The following is a 23,637-nucleotide window of genomic DNA, read 5'->3' on the forward strand; positions in this document are numbered from 1 at the left end:
GATCTCCCCTTTGCTCTTCCACTACTTTTGCTATGAGACCACACCGCTGGTCTGATTTTCACCTACTTCATTTCCCTCTTCCTTGCCAGGAAGACCCCCAGCTGTTCTTCTGCCCCCCTCGCAGCCTACCGTCCCACTACAGAGACTTCCCCCATAGCTTTGTTCCCCGTCCCTGGCATGTCTTCTGGCATGCATCAGTCCATGCGCAGCAGGGTTCACGCATAACTGACCTACTTGTATTTCCACATCAAAGCTGCTATATTTGTTTGTGTGTCCTCATAAGCATTTTTGCAGCATAGGGATTTTGTCCATTCCTTCAGCTATACATTTTTGCAGTATTGAGCTGAATATTACATAGACTAAGGTGTGTCTGTCATGCATACGATGCTCTCAAGTTACTTTTCCCCTCTTTTTTACCTTAAATTAACAATATAAAAGCCAGGCAGCCACCAGGTGATAAAATCCAGTACAAACTGTATCTTACAGTACTTTGGCATCTGTGCCAGACATGCGCTTCCTCTCTGGTTGCTCAGCTGGGCAAGCCAAAAGCTGAGGGACTCACTTTGCGTAAACGGTGAGCCGTTTTAGCTGCTTTTACCACAGTATGTCTAAGAGACTTAATTATTCTGAGTTCAAGTGTTTGCAAATGAACTGTAATTTTAGTCCAGGTAATTAAAAGGAGGCACTGTGCTGACAACTGACTGATCAGGGTTCATTTTTAGCCAAAACCATTGGAATGACCTGCTAGATCCTATTTTCGGCAGAATGGAAGCTGGTTATGCAATTTGTGCTCTCTGGCACCTCCCCCTATGCAAATTACTGTTGGTCTGAGGGTTTTATTTAATAACTCAGTAATTCTAGGTCTAAGACACTCAACTTCCAAGTAAAGCTGGAGCTTGACATCCCTGCAAAATCTCTCTAGAGCAGGCGGGTCAAACCAAGCACACCCAGCACAGCCACCCACCAACAGTCATGACAATACTTCACTCTGTCTTTGGTTACATTCGTGTCATCTCCTTGTCTTCACAATTTTACTCTCCTCTGGGAAACTCTAGTAGGCTAAACCTGTGACTTCGCAGCTGAAACTGAGTAAAATATTCCTGGTCCATCTTCTTCAGTCTAATCTGTCTCATATTTTCTCAGAGACTATTGGAGTAACAAACCTCACAGTCTGTTTAAACCAAGTTCCAAATTTTCCTTCCATGAATAATTCTTTTCCTCTACTTCTGTGCTTGATGCCAACACCACCACCTGTACTAGAGCTACTCCTGCTTCTTTCTCATCTTAAGATGTAAGTTGGATTCAAATGCTTTCAATTCTTCCTTCTTGATTATTTTTTTAGACACAAACTTTTCATTCTATCTATATGGCCACAACTTCTCATCTTCCAGAGACATCCCATTATGGTAACTCCTCATGACTTTTTAGCAGAGTATAAACAGTAAGCTTTTGAATGGCATTTTTATTTTTTCCATCTCATTGTCCCTCGCCATGTCCCTTTTCTTGTTTCTCTTGTCCAAGAAGGTCGGGCTCAATCTTAGAGGTCTGTCTTCCTCGCCTCTGATTATCTGCCTTGACATCAGCTTCCCTGCAACAAGGTACACCTTGAAAATGTCTTCTCTCTCTGTTCCTCTCTTAAATGTCATTGTACTCTCTTCCATATTGCTCTGGAAGGTGTCATCTTCCTCCCTCAACAGACCTGAAAGGAACATGCTCCTCTTCCCTCAGGTCTCCCCACTTTTCCTGTGATGCCCACCTGAGACATGAACCAACTCTTCATGATGTCAGGGAAGTAACAGATGACGATGAGTTGTGCTTTTGCAAAAGATGTAGATGATCCCACCAAAACCCAAGTACTTTGGAGGTATCCCCTTGTATTGGTTTATGTGGCAAGGTTTTGGTAGTGATGGGGCAGTTATGGACTGACTGCAGCCCCCATTCCCCATCCCCCTGTGCCACTCGGGGGGAGGAGGCAGAAGTCAGGAATGAAGGACTGAAGTTGAGCTTGGGAAGGGATGAGGGGGTAAACGTGGTTTTTAGTTTTGCCTTTGTTTCTCACTACCCTACTCTATTTTTAACTGGTAATAAATTATTTTGCCCAAGCAGAATCTGTTTTGCCTCTGATGGTAACTGGTAAGCAGTCTCCCTGTCTTCATCTTGACCCATGAGCTTTTTCTTCTTATTTTCTCCTCGCTGTCCTGTTGAGGAGGAGGAGTGAGAGAGCGGCTTGGTGGGTACCTGGCAGCCAGCCCAGGTCAGCCCACCACACTTCTTCCCTCTACTGTCTTTAGGCACTGATTGCTTCAATAGACTCTCAGCTTTCTGGTAAGGGCTGTGAATTTCTGTGTGTTTGGACAGAGGGTCCTACTGGAACAGCAACAGTAAAAACTATCTGAAATCTTGTGCTAGTTACAAAAGTTCAGAGACAAAGCCTTGATTGCACAGATACAGCTGCTTGAAGCCACTTAGTCTGGCAAAGACATGAAAGAATAAACTTCAAGCATGCAGTCACAGTTTCTATAATTAAAAATTTACAGGATTACTCAGGCAAGTGACTTTTAACTAGACACCATATGGTTATTCCTTATTTCTCTGTTGTCCACAGTAAGTATCTGTGATTGATTGAACTCGTTCTTCACTGTGAGAGCAACACCCTGGATGAGGCTTCTTGCTGCTGACACCATCTCATGTGTATGGCTGCTGTCCCACTCCGTCTTTGCCATTCCCTAGACTAAACAGCCAGGAAAAACTGAAACGTGCTGACATTTCCTACAAGCTACATCACTGCTCCTGCGTGCATGTGAAAGGGTTCCACCATCAAATGACTCCGCCATTTGATGACACTATTTGCCCAAGGATATTTATTTCTGGGCAGCGGCCAGAAACCCCTTCAGCTATCAATACATCTCTAGGAAATAGGTTCAAGTGACCTTCACATGAACTCTGTGCTCCCAACTTGTATGCCTTTGAAGTTTCCAGTTTATCTAGTTTCCAGAATTTTTAACCTCACTGCGCATGAGTCAGCGTGCAACCACTCACTGCCAATTGGAACGTGTGTCCTGAACTTGGATAAACAGACAGATAAAGACAAAATTATGTAGTATCTGTCCGTCTGACTAGAGGGGGAAAGGGAGTTTTGTCACTTGCTTATTTATTATGTGAGCTACAGTATGATTACCGGTGTGAAACTTGACCCCTTTTTGGCTAGTTGCCCCCCAAACTGTGACTGCTACTGGCAATGGAAAGAGCAATGGAAAGATCTCTGAGAATGTAAGATCTCTTACCAAATGGAGCTCTGCCAAGACTCAGGTCACCCGTCTCCCCATCACATCATATCACATCATCACATCACATCACGTCAAAACAGACTCCAAACCCTGAGCTCCAAAGTGGAGCTGAGTCAAATCAAAAAGCCCACGTGCTTCCCCAATGCATCCGTTCCATCCACATGCCACTCAAATGTTTCCCCAACATATCATCTTCCAGAACTTTTAGTAAGTCCTCCTGAAGCTAAAATACTGCACTTGAGTTACCTGCCATACAACAAGGTAACTTTTGCTTACACAACATAAGGGAAACAGAACTGAATTTCTTAGACTGACATACCTTAAAGCAGCAACTGATTTGATTCTAATCTTGGCCAGAGATAGTGAAATCTGAGACAAAAAAAAACCCTGTGAAATGCTTGAGTGGACACTTAAATTCATCCAGCTTCTTTCTTTTCCATATTGCATTTACTTTATGCAGACACTCGGCTGACCAACCTTGACCACATGTCTAACAGGAGGCATACTGTAAGTTTTCCCATCTGAAGTACTTACAGTAAAGTGTGATTTCCTTTGGCATATACACCAAACATAAATTTGGTGATTTCACCCAGCTATCTTTCATCTGCTCTAGTACAACTATTACCATGCCATGTCAGCATCTTCATGTTCTAAGGGCAAAACCTGTTCCAGCAGGGAAGAGGAAGAGTTTTGACAGAAAAATCCATTTCATAAAATAAAAACAACAGCAGAATGAACAGTTTGAAGCAGTAACTAAATCTGAAATTGTTTGAAAATATTCAAAAAGAGAAAAATCCCTGCAGGAAATGTTGCTTAGGTGCTGTTTATTTCTCCGTCTTTCAGGAACTTGAGTTTCAAAGGCTTTGGATACAATAGCTGAGGATATTATGCAATTAGGTTACAGAGTGTGTAGGTGCTAGGATCACTGTTGATGTGAAGGCTGAGTAATTAACAACATGTTCAAAACCACTGAAGTCAGTAAGCCTGCAGTTACTCAGAGATACAGCGTTACAAATTGTGAAGTCTATTAACATCCATCAAAGAGAGTGATGCATCTTCAGGGAGGGGCATTTGTCACCAGGAAGCTCAAACACGGGCCTTTGACCAGGACAAAATGGCCCTCAACATTAACAGCCCAGAATCAGAATTTCAAAGTCAGTGTTATTTGAGAAACTAATCCTGTAGTGAAGTTGGGTGTTACATTTCTGCCTTTTTGCTCTTTAAAACTCTTCCCTTGAGCTCTGGTCACTAAGCACAAAACCAAAGAAATGGGTTTGGAGCTCTAACTTAACTAGTGGAAACTCAACTGAATGATAATTAATAATAATACACCAAATATGCATTTCTTCCCATAGATCACAACTTGCTAATAATGAAGATTTCAGTCAGTTTAACCTGATCTCTTAGGTATGTCTAGACTTGGCCAAATCCATGAAGTCCAGAAATACTTGAGCTAGTTCCAGTGCCAAAACGATTCTATCTACAGGAGCAAGGAGCAACTTTTGAGCAAGGAGTGATTTTTGGGGTAGATTAACTCTTTCAGATCTCAGTGCGAGACTCCTTCTAAATCCTGAAATATCCCGGGCAACTCTACAATGTCCTAAAGCCTACCAGGAAGACATACCCACAACTCTCCTGTGCTTTGGTGCCTGGAATATCAGCTTTGTGTCTCATCTGTGAGCTTTCACTCATCGGTTACAGGAAACATTTTGTGAGCTGAGTGAAGAGAAACTTGGATTTTTCCACTGCACTCAGTTTTATAGATCACTAATCATAATCTGATACACTAGGAGCCAGTAGTCTGGTCATTTCTGTGAGGCTTTTGTGCTGCTTTGTGTTCAGTAACTCACGTTACCTTCAAAAAACTAGCTTTCAAAACAAATACACAGTGTTTGCAGAAGCCGTTAGCAAAAAAAGGTAGCTGACAGATATATAGTCCTCAAAACATACTCTCCAAACACATCTGCATTTTCTGAACTTCCTTCAAGATTTTTGTTGCCTGCTACCTTTATAATCTAGAAATGAAATAAAAAGTTTTAAAAAGATAAGTAAATAAATCAGTGCCTTTTATTATAATTCCAGATCACAATCCCTGCTCTTGCAGATGTGTGTGTTAGGAAACATTTTGACCCTTCTAGCCAAACACCAACTCCCACAGCTAACAGACACCAACTTCATTTAATCTACTTTTGTAACTAAAACACACACCTTGCCTCCACAGCAAATACCAGCATACAGACATCAAGAGCCCTTGCCAGTAAGAAGCTGCCGATTTTTTAATATTTTAGAAAGTACTAATTCTTCTGATGAAAAACAGACTGTTATCGGACATCCTAAACGTAGCACCCAACAACCATGACACGCAGACTCACAAGACCCTTTTGAAACTCAGGAAGAGAAAAGCATGACTACAAAGAAAGACAGAAAGTGAAAGAAGATAAGAAAAACAATTATTAGTGTAATTTGTAACAGACAAAGTCATTGTGGGACTCCCCAGTCTAAGGAAATTCTGAATTTAAAAGAGTGAACCTCTCAAAGCACATTCAACATTCACATTTTTACTACCGCTAGCTTTCTTGGACGGTCGTTTTATACCATCGTTCATCACTGGAAAATATGGTCTGATGTGCAAGCAATAAAACATTGACCAAAATCCTGTAAAATAAGGACTCATTTCAACACATGAGAACTTTTTTATGGTACTGTAAAAGGCTTGAGCAACTTTTAGTCCACTTCTGAACAGACTTATTATTTAGCCAAAGGAGTGCCTTCTGCCTAAGTGCTGGACCACACCGTGAGGGGGTCTCCTTTCAGAGGAGGTCCTCCCAGTGCTCCTCCCACGCTCCTTCAGCCCTCAGCTACCTCATTCCTCCTCTGTGACATGCAGAGTCGCAGGGCTGCAAAGTATGTTTTGCTCTGTTTCGTCTGCTCTCCGGCTGAAAAGCAGCCAGTAAGGGGTTAAGCTCAAAGCACCAAGCGGCTGCCTCCCCAGCTGAAGGATTGATTTGATCATTCTTCAGGGATTCCCTCTTGTATGAGTCACTGCTCAGACAGACTCCCCACGCAAGGAGGCCAGGATAATGCCATTCCTCCAGAGACTACAACAGCTGAGGGCTAGCCCTGAAGACGGAGAGCTTGGGACTCATGCTTGGAAAAACATTCAGTGGACCACAATGCACTCGGCAGACTTAAAGAAATTATTCAGACAGAAGGGGGAAAAAAAAAAAAGGGCAAACAAAAAGTGTTCTCAAACTCCTTGCATTAACCAATTAAGTATGCAGACTAGCATGAATTAGATGAGCTCCTGGAGACTGCCTCCCGGCTTGGGGACTCTGCCCAAGTGAGGACTGAAGACATGAACTCATGTAGTATAGTATTTAAATTTTATATAAAAGATACGTTCTCTTTATAAGTGCAATGATTCCTGTGATCTATTGCTTTGTAATAGCTGTGTTTGGCTGCTACCCACTAGGAACGTGATTAACATTTCGAATTCAAAAACAAAAGCGGTAACAGCAGCAAAACTAATGAATGTCTCCAGCTAATCACAAAAGTTCATAACCAGCTTGCTAAGAGAAAGAGAAACTATGCTGGTGTTCCCTCTCTTGACCTACTTTCACAGACGTGCAAGAGCTGAAAGGGAAAGAAACACCGCGTGCTGATTTACAAAAGTGAAGGCTGGTAACGCTTGTTCATTTGACATTAAATACAGCGACTGCTCAAAAATTGAGCCGGAGCAGTCTGCCGCTAAGACAACGATGCATCGCGCTTGTTTGTTTCCAACGCATCGAGCTGTGTTAGGCAACGTAGCGCACGACTTGTGACAGAAGCCCGAGAAATTGCTCAGCCCAGATCAGCCGGCAACTTTGCTTTTTGGGCGCCTTTCGTAGTGACACGACTGCAGCTCCCGGAGGTGCCGAACCCTCTCGACCTTAAAGGCTCGGCCCCTGCAGTGTACCTCCACCAGGCAGTACTGCCCTGCAGGCACGACAAATCTACCGTGAGACTACTAAAACCAGGCAGGACAGTTTCAGATCAGGTCCTTCAATACTGACTTAATGATCTTGATTACTCTTCAACGCTAGCAGCTCACTGACTGGCTCCTGCAGCGTTGCCCTGACTCCATGCCCGGGGGAAGAGTGCAGGGGGATCTCCGGGGGTGCTTTCACGTAGAAGAGACACCCCTGCACTGCTCCATCCTGCCAACCCATGCGCCCAAGGAGGTCACCCCAAGAGCTTTTCAGGGTGACAGGCAAGGCCTTTGGATCATTTTCCTCCTCATCAGCACATCCAGTGTGCAGCAGTACACTCCTTCATCTCCCACAATGGTTGAAAAAATGTTGCTCATATAAATTATTTTCTATTATATGCTGTCTTTGTGCAGCCTCAAATTCCTTTTGCTCGAGGGAGGTATCTGTCTGGTTAAGAAATACAAGGCTGGCCCCAGTTTACATTTCTGCAATTTAAGGCTATACAATGAACATCTTGCTTTTGGTGTACTTTATGATAAGGGAGACAGTGTCCAAATCCACACTGTGGTACCTGCTGGTTGGTGAGTAGCGTCACCATCATAATCCCTTGGGATGTGATACTTCAAAATTTGTCCAACTCAGTGAAGGAAGAGTAGAGAAAATAAGTATGAAGGAAAGCACCCTTTAACATGGTTTCCTTGCTGTAATGAGACAGATCGAGGACTTTGCTCCTGACATGTCACACTAACCCACTTCTGTGCAGCAAAGGAAGTTTAAAGTAGACAGTCATGTTCTTCCCTCCCCTCATGCTACACAAAGAGCAGAGTTCAGGTTTTTTTAATTGCAATACCACTTTCTTAGGAAACAGAAAGGGTGTTCTGCTCATCTCACAGCCACAGCCCGACAGCAACGTGGGGGGTCACAGGAACGGCACAGAGCGGCTCTCGCCGAGGAGCTGGGGCGTTACCTCCACCCCACGCACGCTTTTGGTGACTTAAACCTCACCAACCCACAACTCTGCCAGGGAACTTCAGGGAACTCTTCTGCTCTTTCCCTGGGTCAGCTGAGCTCAAAGACTCAGCTCTTTCCCTCCAGAGCCTCCCCTGCTCGCCTCACCATCCCCTCCCGTGGCCTGGCTTCCCACGCCGCCCGCATGGGCCACGGGCAGGAGAATGGCGCGGGAACTCCGTGGACATGGAGGGTTAAACGTGTGCAGTGTCAAAACCGGCGCTGGCAGCCTGAGGAGCGCCCAAGACTGTTTAAAGTTCAGGGAGGGGGGTTTTCAGCCGGCAGCTGAGGAATCCAAGGCTTGTGCCAGCGCCACGGAAACCCTTTCCAAAACAAGGCTCAAAACTAGCCTTCACGATCTCGTTTCAGAGCCTGACTTTGACTCACAGCTCCGCTCCCTCCGCCTTTTCCCGCGGGGGCATTCACGCATGTTGTGCGTTGTCACCCTGTGACCCACCGCTCCCGCAGACACCTCCTGCTCCGGCCTCGGCTCCCACCCCACGCTGCTTGCCCTGCTTCAGCCTGGCTCAGGACCCTTCCCCAGGAGGACCAGTCCCACCACTAATGCACTGCAGAAGCAGCACCAGGTGAGGGGGCCAGTCGTGTTCAGTTCTCCCCCAGCCCTCAAGGTAAACCAGAAACACGTCCTTCAAATGAACGCTGCAAGTCCTCCTCAGCCAGCAGCTTGTAAGTGCCACCGGTCTCGACTGCCCCAGAAGGAGACACAGGTGCACACACATACCACCAGCAGCACTGCTCCCTCTTCCACAAACTACAGAAAGGTTTTAACGAGATGCACCGTCTTGCAGGTTTTACAGGGACATGCCATTGGAGGCTTCGAACACCTTTCACAGGTCCGACCCGGTACAGCCATGGTTTGCTACAAATGCCAAACGCTGACCTTCAATATCTATTGTCTACCTGTAACGACACCTGCCACAGTGCGAAACCTCAGCATTAGGCATGGCTCAGATCACTTTCACAGCTTTGCGCAGTGACACGGAAAACATATTACGTGCAGAAGAAAATGTCATTACCGTATTTATGCTTTCATCATTTGGCAGAGATTTTGAAACAGGGGAAAAAAGGCAGACCGGAGTCTAGATTGAAAAGACATACCTGGTGCTTTCTCCACAAAGATGACTTTGGAGTCTTGCAGAAAGTTATGGCCAGTCAGTATCATTTTTTTCCCTCCAATAACAGGAAAGCTGTCAGTACTTTGCTTCTCCACCAGAGGCAGTTCTTGGGCAGATCTCTGAGCTGGAGAGTTATAAAGATAAAAAAAAAAAAAAAGCAACCACAAACACACACATACACACAAAAATAAGTAAATACCACATTAGTAAGTAACTTAATGCTTACCCTCGTAAGATAAGCTGAGTTTGATACAGAAACAAAGAAAGGTCAGAAGGTTTGCAGGAAACACGGCTGGTTTTCAAGCGCCTTGATCGTAAACAATAGGGTTATCAAACATTGCAGAACAGATTCAAAAGGTTCACAGAGAACAAGCTGTTTTAAAAGTCAGCTTGATCTGTACTGTATCACAAAGTATATTTTTATTGAAATTTCGTTTATGTTAAATAATTCTCTCTCATGCTATCTATAACATATATGCCGTGTGTTTAGAAGGCACACATGACGACACGACCATCCATGCCCAAAATGTGTTTCAGTCACTATACACTGTACTGCCAATTCTGCAAACTGTCCTGCAGCAGCAGCCACAGGCCTCACAATCCAGCAGAAGCTCACAGTTTAGAGAGCGTATTTCACCAGCACCTGAGTGCCAAAGCACACGTGGATCCATGCAAATGGAATCCGGTACTCTCGTGGCACATATTTTATTCCCCCCAACTGGGACACGGAGCAAGCATGGCTGTGCTTCAAGGGATGACGTGACATTCTATCCAGGTTACACGGTTCCTCCTGGTGTCACATGCACTAAGAGATGCAGGAAGCTTCTGGCACCAGCTTATTCCACATTCTGCACTGGAAATAACACTAGCACTTATTTTTTCTCCTGTTTTCCGCTCCTTTCAGGAGGCACATACCATGCTTTTGCTCATTACACAACTCTCAAAACTGCAGTTCACTGATACAAATCCAATTGGCTTCATATTTAGTGCCTTCCTGAGCCTGGCATTTTTGCTCAGACCAGTTCAGGATGTATTCAAATTGTGCCTTATCCTGCTATATAGCAACTGAAAAGCTCTCATCAGCTTCAAGAGAAGCAGGATGAAACCACGACTCCTCACATTTTTTGCTTTGCGCGTTAGCCTAGAACTTGCCCTTGAATAAGAAACAAAGGCAAAATTATTCATCTCATACATATCCTGGACAGAAGACAGGGCTTTATGCCAGTCTATCTGCTATAGGTAAGAAGGCTCTGCTATTCTTCATAAATAACATAGGCTTATCTTAATGTAACTCCCTTCCCACTGCCAACGCTCATTTGTTTATTTAAATGAATGACAGTGGAGGAGAGAAGCTATGACTGTCGGTCTAACAGCACTACCCTTTCCTACAACTTCTGCCTCTCCTGCAGGCTCGGACTACCAGAGCGGCAGTGGTACTACCCTAGGCGAAAGGATGGAGTGCTGGCACTGGTCTGAAAGTCTGTCACCAACGCCACTGCTTTTGCAAAAGGAATGCAGGGATGCTCTTTGCTGCAGCCTCTCTGTTAACGGTCCCTGAAAAAGCACCATGCTTCCAAGAGATCAAATGCTGACAGGCTCCAGGACCTGCCAGACATGTTGTGTGGGATTCCAGCCCGGCAAAGATGCAGGCACAAGCACAAACAAGACCCTCCAGCATGCGTGGAGCTAGGAATGGTCAAGCCATCCTCCCCATCCCCTCTGCTCCCCACCCCCAGAGCTCACCCCCCACATCCCCGCCAGATGTTAAGTTACTCCCTACCCTGTCTGCATCAGAAAGATCCACTTTGTGGAATCCACCAAAACCTTAAAAAACTGTTTCACTCCATCCAGACGACCAAATTAGCATTGGGAGTTAGACTGAAATTCAATTTCCACCACTTACGCTGCGGTCTTAAAGCTACGCAAAGCAAGCAGGTTTTGTTTTGTGTGTGGGAGGATGACAAGGCTTACAGAGCAAGGATGATATAGATGTCTTTGGAGGGTGTCCCAGTGTATCTGATAAAAAGCAGTCTCTTCAATCAAAGAGACCCCAGTGCGGAAACCTGGTTTCTGGAGGTTTTCTGAAGCCGCAGGCAGCTTGTGCCAGTGTGTCAGTTCTAGTATACTGCTAGCTCCTCATCAAAGGGGTTGGGGTTTTGTTTGCTGGTTTTTGCTTTATGATGGGGAGGCAGAGAGTGAACAGGACATGGTAGCTGTTTTCCAAAACTCCTACAGCAGTTACCTGTATGATAGGGAGTCACCAAAAAAAGAAGTCTTGTCCCTTCCAGGTCAGCTGTTAGTTTAAGTGCACTCTTGTTTTAAGTGTGTTCTTTCCTATTGAAATCAATGCACAAAGCTACACATTTTTTTCTAAGATGCGGGTATTTTGTCTTCAATATAAACCACGTGCTTTTAGAAAGCAGATTAAGGTTCACCAAGCGGACAGGTAAAGCAAAACCAACGTACAGCACGACGGTGGACAAAGACTGCGTGTGGGGCGGCACAATACCCCGCAAGAGAAGGATGTTTGCTCCTACTTACAGCACTCGATGGGGTTGGAGGCTACTTGCAAGGAGAGGGTCCTGCCATTGGCCTGTGGGATATGAACCCTGAACACCAGCCGCACACGCGTGTTCTTCCGACCGATGTCCGTCTCCCCCTTGCGCAGCTCGATGTCAGAGTTTCGGAGCTTTAATATCCCAGCACAGTCGATGCTATCCAAAAGAGAACACAGAGCAATGCAATTCATTTCAAGCAGACTTCAGGAAGACAGGAGCATGCGATATCTCTCCTCTTTCCTGTACATCCTTCTTAAAAATCTGAGTCAGGCATGACCCAATGACCAGGCTGAACACAGCAGACTTTGTTAAGCCTAGTACTGGCATCCACAAGTAGCTAAGTTGGGGCTATCTGTAGTAACAGACAGTAGCTGCTGTTGAGCATACAAGTATAGGATGTTACTTCAGTTCCCAGAGGAAGAAAGTCTAAAAGACTTTCTAAAAGGATGGTGGTTACAGATTAACCAAAGCCCCCCCAAAATAGCGAGACCAGGAAAGTCAATGGGATGAGATGGTAATGCACAAAGTGTTACTAACCTAGAATGCAGCGTTACTTACAATTTCACTTGTTACAGCTAATTTGGAGAAAAATCTGACATGATTTTTATTCTAGGGCAAAGTCCTGAAAATGCTTATTAATGACTACAGCTCTCCCTGGGGTCAGTTCTACTGTCAAGGTGTTTGTATTTGAATGAGTTGGAAATACTCCCAAACTGAGTGTCGAGCTGAAGCTCTGCATGAAAAAAACTAAACTCAGAGTCCTCCCTCCACATTAGGGAAAAACATGCTTTTCATCAGATAGAACTATTACTGTTTCTGACCTCTCTCTCCTTTTTTTAACTTTGCTTTTCTCCTGGATGAGTTTACAAGTCAGAATTTTTGTCAAAGCAAATTTCAACAGAGGAAGTTCCCAGAACAAAAGATATATAAACATATGCACTCAGAAACCCACTGCAAAAATACCTCCGCTTTGGCCACAACTACAAAGCCTACATGGCAATTTCTTCTGGGTACTGGTCTCTGGCACGCATTTTATTACACTGAATATGCATAGTTTAATTTTATTTTGCATTCAAAGAGTTTAATTCCCCCTCCAGACCTTTGAAGCTCTGTTCTGAAGCAAACTGCAAACAAGAACTATGGCAGCACAGTTTTGATCTGCATTTTTTCTAAAGTATGGATTTCAGAATAACAAAAAGGCCCTTGCTGGTATGATCAAAGAAACTAATGAAAGTATTAAAGCTTCTCAACAACACGCATTAGCAGGTGAAGCCATAAGAATTATGAAATATTTGTCCCCACATCAACATTCTACGCAAAGATCCGTAACATACGGAAGAAACAGCGTGCTTCTCAATATTGTCTCTCCTATAGCAACACTTGTAAAATAAATAAAAATTATTTAATGACAATTAGTTCAGAGCCAGTAAAGTTCAGAGGAGACAAAGCATTGAAATTCAGGCTTGTAAAGTCTGGGACATTAAAATCTGAAGTCAATAGGAGTAGCTAAATGTGCAAAAGTTTAAATGCGCAGATGAGCTTCAGTGTTTCACTGAATTAAGGCCTGAATACACAAAGTATGTGTGAGAAAAGTCCTTGGCTCCAAATTTCAATTCATTGTTAGCGCTACATGAGGTTTTAGACTACTGACGTGTAAGGCTTATATATGCCAAAGCATTGTTTGTGGTTCTTGAGAGAGCTCTACTACGATCTGGCATGAATGTCACAAAAATATTCAGCTTGGCTCCCAAACTCTGTAACCACCTTTATTCTAGGGAGAAAGATGATTGAAATGGTAATCATGTTCCTAGATGGCCAAAAATGTGATTCCAACTGGATAAATAAAGGGCCAAATAAATATGGCGTGGGTACAAATTGGTGAAATTTCAATAACCTCAGTGGAGTTGTGCCAGCTTACAACGACAGCAAAAGGGGCCAATAATTTTGCAGGCTTGTCGTGACTTTTAACACAATGCACTGACAGAAGTCCTCAGGTCTTGAGTGATCACCCTAAGCCCAGCTGGCAATGCAGCTAAACACATTCTAGCTCTTCTATTTACATGAGGCACCCCGGGGCATGTTGTACATGACACTGCAAACCAGCTTCTAATAACCACTACATGTGGAAGGACTTCAGGTGCCTGATACCATTTTTCACTTTATTAAGGCACGGCAAACTGTCTGAATGACAAGGAGTGAAACTGTGATTTTAGTGAGCTCCCTGAGATTTTCCCATGGTATTTGGTTTGGTGGGGCCACGATTTCTTCCTTGCTTTCTGTCTATCTACTTACTTATCTTTCTGTCTCCCCATACATACACACGAAGGTGCACGCATCTATATATAAACATGAATACATTCACATTTATACACACACCAAGAGCTGTACATGCACACAAGCACACACAAATTCCTCCCAAGGCAGATGCCTCCTGCAAGGGCTAGGATCATTTGAACGAGGTGGGCAGAGCGGATGGGATTAAATAATGTGGAGGGTCTCATGTATGTCACATACACAGAGGGATATTTGAACCTTTATATACAATCCTATAATGAAATTTAACTGTGTGTAATGGACCTATGGGGCACTTAATTATCACTCAGACTCCTATTAATTCAAAGATCCTAAGACATCCATGCCTGCTTTTCTGTGTAGGACTAAACTTACCCCAGTTTAATAACTCCAATCTGTAAGCTATCACCTTTACTTCTTAGTTCTACAAGCTTTGCTTCTAAACAAATGCCATGAAAAATGCTGATTTTTATTACGTAAGAAATAAGAGTGGTTTTATTCATCTCAGAAAACTACTAGGGTACTTGGAAATGCTCTCTACGAGTTTCCTTTGACATCCAAAGATAAATTTTAATAGGCCCTGTTCCTTGTGCTAGTGCGTATAGGAGCAAGAGGTGTCATATTTAGAAACTAAATGCAGGAGCTGAGGTAGGAGATATTTACAGCTTGGTAACCGAGATACTTATTTTAAATGGCAAATAAGCACATTGGCTGAAACTCTAGAATGAAAGCAATCGGTTGTCATAAATATTTGTGAAGTTCATTTTGTTGTTAAGCTGATTAGGGGCAATTTGTCCTGGCAAAGTTGTGAAAACCTACTATTACAGAGAATACTTAAAAACCCCAAAAGATAGGAGAAGGAAAAGTGTGTACAAAAATAAAACCAAAACCCAATGCAGAAGAAACGAAATGAGGCAACCAAGAGGAAACTGCTAGGAGTCAGATACGGTGCCTGGGTCTTACATTGCTCTCATGTTGTTCTCTGGAAGAAGTGGAATTTCCAGGACTTTGGTGTTGGAAAGTATTGTTTCGTGGCTGGTGGTGGAAACGGTCTTCCCGGTGATTCGATGAACCTGGTAGAAAGCATGGGGTCGCAGCAGGCGGTCGTCTGCAGTCCCAATGAACAGCTGTAGCGTGAGCGGCTCGCTTTCTAAGTAACCATGTAGCTGGCAAGAGAACAGAAAACGCCCACTGAGCACCATGCACATAAACTGCTAGGAATCAATTAAATTTTTATAAGCAGGAGAGCCTAATTCAAGGAGAGAACTTGTGACAGGTGCTATGTGTTAAGTTCCCCCCTTCCATTTTTCCTGTAATGTAATATTGGTACAATAAAAAGGTGCACTCAGAAAATGTCTCATTATCCTAAAGGACCCGAGGCACTTTAGACGGGGCGAGCTTTTGAGGGCTCCTGCTACGTCCACAGAAAACTTTGCATAAATTCTGCCGTGGTGTTTGGCAAAAACCACAATGAAGTCAACGTTCCCTCCCAGTACTGAGCGTGGCAAAACCGACGGGGTTTGTGAGTGGAAAGGACACAGCTCATCCATCCCCCAGCTTCCTGGGTCATCCCTCGTGCAGCAGCAGGCTGCTGCTCGTGACACATCCCCTCATTAACTGATTTTTATGCTGGTAAATACCTCCTGGGCCAGCGTGGAGACAGATCACATATACACAACTAGGAGCTCACCATGTGTGTCAAATTCTTGTTATAATCGCACAAAAATCTCATTGAAGCTACTGGGCCTGACTTGAACCTCATCCATGTTACAGTGACCGCTCTGATGACAACACAAGTTATTTCTGCCACTGGCTGGGGACGGAGCAGGAGCAGAGCCTGACCTCATCCCCACCATCTCCTGAAGAAGCTCCTCTGGGTACATGCTGGTGTGAAGGAGACCACGGGTGCTGGCCCCAGAGGAGCTCCAATCTCCGCTTTACGCTGCCATCCAACCCTGGGAAATGGGTCTCACAGAAGTAGTTCTTTTGCAGTAGTCAGCTGTGAAGCCTCGTCCCACGGGAAGGGAGGATGCAGCAACTATAAGAGAGAGGAGCGTGGGCAAAGTGGGCTGTCCCACGAGATGCACTGTCACAGAGCAAACCTGCTCACTTTGTTGTAGGTTTGGTTTCCTCTGCGAATGGTTCAGGTGGGTTTGGGCACGAGTTATCCATCGTCACTAAATGCGATAGATCAAAATTAGACCACTGATTGTGATTTTGAGAGGAGCAAGAATTTAATTTATGGCGCTTGCGAGCTCGAAGCTAAATAAAGCTGAAAGCAAGCGGTGAAACCTGTATCAAATGTTGTCGATATTTGTGTTTCGCTTGCTTGCTTTCACTCTCCTTAAATCTTAAAAAGTAATTTGTGGCTTCATAATAATATAAGACCTATCTCTCCAGGGTATTTTACCTTCTGACAGCAGGAATGCTATTAAGAACAAAGATCTTGAGTCACTTTTGCTCCCTGAGCACTGCAAAATTCTGGTGAGTGCAAACACAGGCACGAAGCCTTCCCACTGCTATCAAACACGCTGATGGCAACAGGAATGCAAAACGGCAACGTTTCAGGTACCACGGTGACCAATGCATGAGCAAGGAAGGACCTTGTGCCTAGACACATCTTCCATCACTAATTGGGTGTACTACAGATTTTTCACCCCACACTCTGGTCAGAAGAGCCAAGAGGAAAACAGAAGCGCTTTAATTTGTTTGATGGAGCATAGTGATTTTTACATCCTTACCTAAAGTGCATGGATACTGGGAGGATGCAGGGACAGGACGAGGAGGCTCATTCCCAGTGCTACGGTATTTTATCAGCTCCACATGGCTGAGACACCACGCGAAGGCAGCTCAGAGCCAAGGGGGTTGTGATATGATATGGGGGGGGGGGGGTTCGCTATCCGCGTTGTCAATTTGAAAACACATTAGCGGCAGTTTGAAAACCTGCGGTATCGGCGAAACGACAGAGAGAGGAAAGCAGAGCCAAGCCTGCACGTTGCCTTCAGCAGGGTGCCGCGGGCCGCGCGTCTCGGTTCAGCCCCACGCAGAACACCCGCAACCCGTGACACCGACGTTAGTGCTATGCTGCAAAAAGAGGGCTTTCTGGCTTTAACCCCCTCAGGTGGACGCGTAGCCCGAGCTGCCTGGCTCCCTGGCACAGCCGGCAGCCACGGGGAAGCCACCGTCCTCCTCGTCACCACCCCGTCCCCCCCCGCCTCGCAGCCCGGGACGGTCACTACCGGCACCGGCACGCACGAGCGGGGCTGGTGGAGTGACCTGGATTCGGCCCGGGCTGATCTCACCCTGCTTCGGCATCTCCAGAGCCTCAGCGGCAAAGCCGAGGTGACAGAGGAGACGCAAGGTATCGCGGGGTATTTTTGATGGAGAGCGGCACGCAAGTTTGCAGGGGGGGGAAAGTAAGACAGTGTGACACACCGGCCGATTAAATTTCTAAGCGTTACCAGCGGTCACTTCTCCAACTCGTCATGGACGGTGCTTTTTATGGGGAGTGTAAAATTAAAACAAACACATATAGAATTACAAGGCTGCTTAAAACGTAAAAATAGACTAGCGAGTAACTCAAACCTCAATTCAGCAAAAGCAAAATCGCACACCGAGGTACCCATATGTTTTACTGAATCCGGGCAAAAGGGTGAAAAAACGTTGGTCTTGCATTGGGTTCTGCTATTTCAGACTTTATCTTTAAATCTGAACTCGGCTGCTGCCATATCTCGTAACCTACTCCTGAGTCTCAGCTTGTGCTTTTCCCACAGGCTTCCTACTAGGAGGCAATCAAACACCCAAAGTTCTCAGCTTTGCGCACCTGCCCTTCCCCAAAAAGCATTCACGTGCTGGAAAATAAATAAGATCTCAGATGCACGTTCTGCATTGTTTTTTAAGGTCTGTGACCTTTAAACTAGATTTATGTTTGTTTTTTTTAAAGGCCCTGTTGTACAGCCATGCTGGGCTTTGCTTTGGATCCATTACCCACAGTTACTTACTCCCTGACTGCTGCACCTGAAGACAAGTAGTGGTTACAGCACTGAACGAACACGAGTTTTCAACAGCTGGGAAGTGTCAAAAACATCCAGAAAGACTAATGTAATCACTACACAGTTGATTTTGCCGCCCTCAAAACAGGCAAAATCCGCACTCACGTCACTGTAAGTTTTATGTCATATTCTGCGGTAGAAGGCATCTGATCTCCAATACGTATTTCCCTTTCAGTTTTACCCATTGCATCACATTATTTACTTTTATATTATGTCACATAATTGTGTATGCCAACAGAAGCAATAAAAGAACGATGCAAGGATTAACATTTAAAGGGGCACATACTGTGGATGACTCATTTTAGATTATGCACCCAGCACACGATTTCTGTGACGGACAGCGTTGAGCTTTGGGAGTTTTCACCACGCTGCAGATGTCTGGAGAACGGGCAAGATTTTGCTTACTCTCAGCTGGGCGCAGCGAGACTATTCTGTGGCTTCCTCAAGATATAGAAGAGTGGTATTACCGTCCCATCGTTCAGCAAGGCGATGAAGGGAGTAGTGGCAGCGAAGGCAGAGCTGCGGTACTCTAGGGTGTTAGATTTGTCAACAGGTAAAGGGAATATCAAACAAGACAGATCTAAAATGGGACGGGGGAAAAGGGGGAATGAGTATTTTTCTTGGTGAAGAAAGATCTCGCGTGTTCACATCCATGCATATTTTCCACGCATGCTCTGGAATACTGTACTCGGTGGTATAATGATTCTGTTTCCTGGCGTGCGACATGGGATGCATGCGTCAGACACCCTATTTTTATCTTTTTCTCTGTGTAACACAGTCCGAAGCTCTTCTCTTAATAACTCAGCGGCTGAGTATGGGTGACAAAGGCTGCTCTCGGCTATGGCATTCATAATAAAGGACGTGCCTTTCCTACCGAGCATGCTTTACTTGGCAATACGTAGATCCAAGTGGAAAGAGCTGTACTTTCCCCTGCTGTGAAAGTGTAAAAGGACTTAGCTGCAAATAAGGATCAGGTGCACAATGTTTTTCAATGAGTTTTCCTTCCCAAATAAAGGTGACGATACAGCAGTCTCCTGGTTTAGTACAAAGGCAAGATGCAGGCAAAACTTAAGTAGGCAGATAAGACCTCTGTGGTCAGTGGTTTTGGTTTTGAAAGGAAAGTGGGTCATGTTCTCTTGTTCTGACAGACCACTGACTACTCTGCTCTTTTTTTTTTTTTGAGCAACACTGTTAAAAATATTTGAACTGGTCTCAAATGATATTTGCATTTATATTGTCTGAAGTTGCTAAGATCAGAATCAGACTTAATTGTGGGCCTGTTTCACACTCCTCTAATTCTATCAAAAGCGATGCAGTCACTGGTAATTAACACCAGAACAGGACCGATCACAGTTAAGCTCTTTGTCACCTTACATCATCTTACGCAAGAGCGAGGGAAAGGCTGCACCGGTTGGGCGACTGCTCCACCGCACCAAGCTTTCCCTTGGGATTCCTACACCTCTCCGTCATCGCTTTCGCAATGCCCTCTTCCCACCAACACGTCTTGATTCTCACCAGTGGATTGCTGCTCATCTCGGTGCAGGGTGCCAAAGCAAATCCCAGCCTTTCCCTGGGGAGACGTGCTCTGCACCGTGCATCAGGGCTGAATGTTTTCCACGCGTCCAGGCACTGCAGTGCTGAACACCAGGCGTCTTCCTCCGGCGGCCAGAAAAGCAGGAGGGAAACAGTTCTCTTTCACCCCTTGCAGCCAACATCTGACTGCAAGGTACTAGCTGATTCAGTCCTACAGCAATGATAACCTCAGGTTTATCACAGACGTGAGCATATCCAGCCTGCCTGGATTCCAACCGCACGCCTGGTGCCTATCTATGAAATCTGGTGATCAGAATTAAACAGACTTGAAAAACAATGAGCAGGAGGAGGTGAGGTGCTTTTAATAGGAGCATTAGAAAAAAAAAGCAAAATCTCCCCGAACCTCGCTATAGTTACTGGATTTTGAGGAATTTTTGCAAACATCACGTCCAACAACTCAAACGCTATTTCAGCATCGGTGGTTATTCTAGAGTCTGTGAGGAAAACTTCTATTACTTAAGCCACGACATTTATTTTAAGAAACGCGGTTGAAATATTCTGCGTGCTCCCTTCCAAGTGCTTTATGCTTTTGGCATGCCAAAGCATCTGTTGAAATGCTCAGAAAGCTACCTGTCATAACAAAGAGTCCTCTGTGCCTGGAGAGGCTCCTGGAGGCCACCAAAAGAAGGTCCCGTTCCGAGGGGACACACCAGCCAGGTACACCCTCTGCACCCACCCACGCTGCCAGGAAAAAAGGGAGCTACACTACACAATAGCTTTTAAGTGTACTTATTGGAAGTTCTGGGAAAAGACTGCAAAAACCCTACAGCGGTGCATTCCTCCAGACTCTGACTCTGTAAATATGTTAAATGACCATAGTGGCAGATTTAGGGCTTAGCCAGCCCCAATGCATTCAGGGCAGAGCTCCCACTCTAATAACAAAGTGGGGCACAACCAGGGACTTAGTATTCACTCTCCAAACTAGTCAGCAGCTTCTGCCTGAGACTCTCCAGGCTAATAGGGGCTGCATCCTTAATTATAATGATGTGCCAAAGCAATCCATAGGTAACGCCCATATCAATGATGGGTCTACAGATGTGTGTGCCTGTCCTTTGTACGTTTGGTACATAACAAAGACAACAAGTAAATACACCCATTTGTGCCTGTAAAAATAGTAAGAACAATATCTACATTTTCTTATCTGACCATGTAACCGATGGCCACGCTGCTTGCAGCAGGAACTGCAGAGCTTACCAGCAATGTCTTACACGTCCATCTGTCCCACTTCCATTCCCAGAACTGTTCAAGGAATACCCTGAGTCAGTCTGTAGAGAATCATTAGTGAGACTAAACAGCCAGTCTGGGGAAAGGGGGCATCTTCCCCTTTTTTTCTAATCAATGTTTTGGAACATCATTCCAATGCTTTCAAAAAGGTCAAACAGGATAAAATCTATAAAATAGTGACATTTTTAGAGTAATTGCTGCTTGTCTCTTTAAGCCAGAGCTTTGGGAGCTGCACACCAAATAGTTTTATTACTAACTTTCTCAAGCAGTAGGCCTTTTTTTTGTTACAGTAACTGCACATGATGAATGAAAAAATGAAACAAATTGCCATGTTTTAAAAGTGTACCTAATATACAGCCTCAAAAAAATAACATCAGGGAGCCCCCAGTGTCCCGATTTTTTAAAACCAAATTGAAGGTCAGACTGTTTAAACGACAAAGAAAGTGCGCAAATATTTTGGGTATTGATTTTAGCTGTGAGCACCAAGCATGCATAAAAAGAGGGTCATCAATTTGATTTTTAAGAAAAAGAATTTACTTTTAGCTACCCTGTAGAAGCACTGGAAGACGTAAGCTGTTGCATCATGGGTTTCAACAGGAAGAGGGAAATGTTGGTCTTGCAGGCAATGACTGTCATGTGAAGCAAAGGCACTGAGGGCAAGGTCAGGAGACCGGGGCATCTATTCTTGTGTGCACTGCAGAGATCCTGCCCGACCTTTGCCTGGGCAGCCGCCGAACCGCCCTGCCTCCGTGCCCCTGGGCTGAAAATGCCTGCGGACCTGCTGCTGAAGGCTCAGGGAGCCAGCAACCTACGGCTCTGGGGAAAAAAAAAAAGACCTGAAAAGACTGCCCTCCTCATCACAAAATACCCCCCACCTATTTCGCCCCGTTTTGGCTCCGAATTCCTTTGCTAGGGGAGGCTTGAAGAAAAAACACACCTCAGGTGCCCTGAGGCAGGGGACTGTAGAGACTCTCCACTCGGCCTTGTCTCCAAAACCAAAGGGCTTAACACCAAGTGCCAAAGAATCATAGAATGGTTTGGGTTGGAAGGGACCTGAAAGATCACCTAGTTCCAACCCCCCTGCCATGAGCAGGGACACCTTCCACTAGACCAGGTTGCTCCAAGCCCCATCCAACCTGGCCTTGAACACTGCCAGGGATGGGGCAGCCACAACCTCTCTGGGCAACCTGCTCCAGCACCTCACCACCCTCACAGGGAAGGACTTCTTCCTTCCATCTAATCTAAACCCACCCATGGGAGATGGCTTATTGACTAAGCAGGACTCAAACCACCCCAGACTTCTCTGCTCAAGAAGGAAGCCAGGCATCCCTCCTGTAGATCAGGGGGTGCACCGGGCACCCCAAGGCAGCGGCAGGGAACCAGCAGGCAGCTGTACTCTGTGCTCGAAAGCGGGCTCTGGGCAAGGGCTGGCAGCCCCCAGCTGCGAGACGCAGGACCCCGCGGGGTGAGGACCAGCCCTGGCAGTGCCGATTCGGCACCAATAAACCACCGCGGCGCTCGACTCACTGCGGGCTCTCGCGGCATCCCTGCCTCTTTCCGGCTGTTTCTCTCCGCCTTCAGCATCACGCTCTGCAGGCGTACGTGTTTCAGGCACTGCCGTACCACCCGTGTGCCCTTCGTGTTTTTTAGGTCTCTGGCCCAGAAGGACGTGGGCTGCTGCAGCCCACAGCGTGCCTAGGACGCAGACAGGCACATCATGCTGACCAGGTACCTCTTCCCTTTGCCAGCAACCAGGCACTCAATAGCGGGTGCCAGTTTTTGGATGAGGTGCAAAGCTCAGCTCCAGACCACTTGTCAGTGTGGATTCAAAATAGAGGTGCTAAACTTGGGCCACTCGGATGCTCCTGTATACTCTGTTCTCTGGCGAGAGCACGAGCCAAAAAAAGAGGAACGTCTCATTCAAAACAGCAGAGCAGACAGACTTCAGAATAAAGAAAAAAAAGAAAATAAAACACCTCCTTAGGAGCTGAGGTGACCCTCTGGCTGTGATAGCTTCTGCTGAATTTTATCTGACACAGTTAACCAAACAAAGTGTATCATTTATGCCCTGTGTGACTTAACATACATGCCACTACCCCTTAGCCCCTCACTTCAAATAAAAATGTAACAGGAATTCCTACAGTTTTTTCTGCTACTTTCAAGATTTATTTTTCCTTTCTAAAACTAATTTTCCTTCGATTCACTCAGACTCTGTTTTAAGATCCAAATACAGTCAGAGCTGGTCCACAAATAAAAATAAGATGGCTTGCTCCCGCAAAGGGCTAAGCCTGGGCAGCGGGTGAGAGCTGGACAGGAGAAGGAGTGAATGGAAAACAGCAGGAGTGTGTTTTATGTGGCACTTTCTAGCGCTGCCACTTGGACTTTAATTCAACAGTGCAGCAAAAGAGCAGCTGTTCACATCATGATGAATAAAGATCTATATAAAACTTCCAGCTGCAAATACGCTGTGAGGAATTATTAATCTTAATGCAATAGAGATGCTGCACACTCAGTCA

General features: G+C 45.3%; 1 protein-coding gene across 5 annotated transcripts in view; it reads right to left on the reverse strand.

Moving 5' to 3' along the window:
* NFATC1 (nuclear factor of activated T cells 1) overlaps nucleotides 1–23,637 on the reverse strand; it is a 160,275-nt gene that overhangs the window by 99,505 nt on the left and 37,133 nt on the right. For all 5 annotated transcript variants that reach the window (XM_075052426.1, XM_075052424.1, XM_075052428.1 and 2 more), the window contains exons 4-6: nucleotides 15,216–15,418; nucleotides 11,944–12,116; nucleotides 9,386–9,526 (exon numbers count right to left, since the gene is read on the reverse strand). In XM_075052426.1, the coding sequence (XP_074908527.1) occupies nucleotides 9,386–9,526; nucleotides 11,944–12,116; nucleotides 15,216–15,418 (517 nt within the window). The remainder of the gene's footprint in view (nucleotides 1–9,385; nucleotides 9,527–11,943; nucleotides 12,117–15,215; nucleotides 15,419–23,637) is intronic.

This window comes from Buteo buteo, chromosome 20 (assembly GCF_964188355.1).
Source record: "Buteo buteo chromosome 20, bButBut1.hap1.1, whole genome shotgun sequence".
Classification (NCBI taxonomy): domain Eukaryota; kingdom Metazoa; phylum Chordata; class Aves; order Accipitriformes; family Accipitridae; genus Buteo; species Buteo buteo.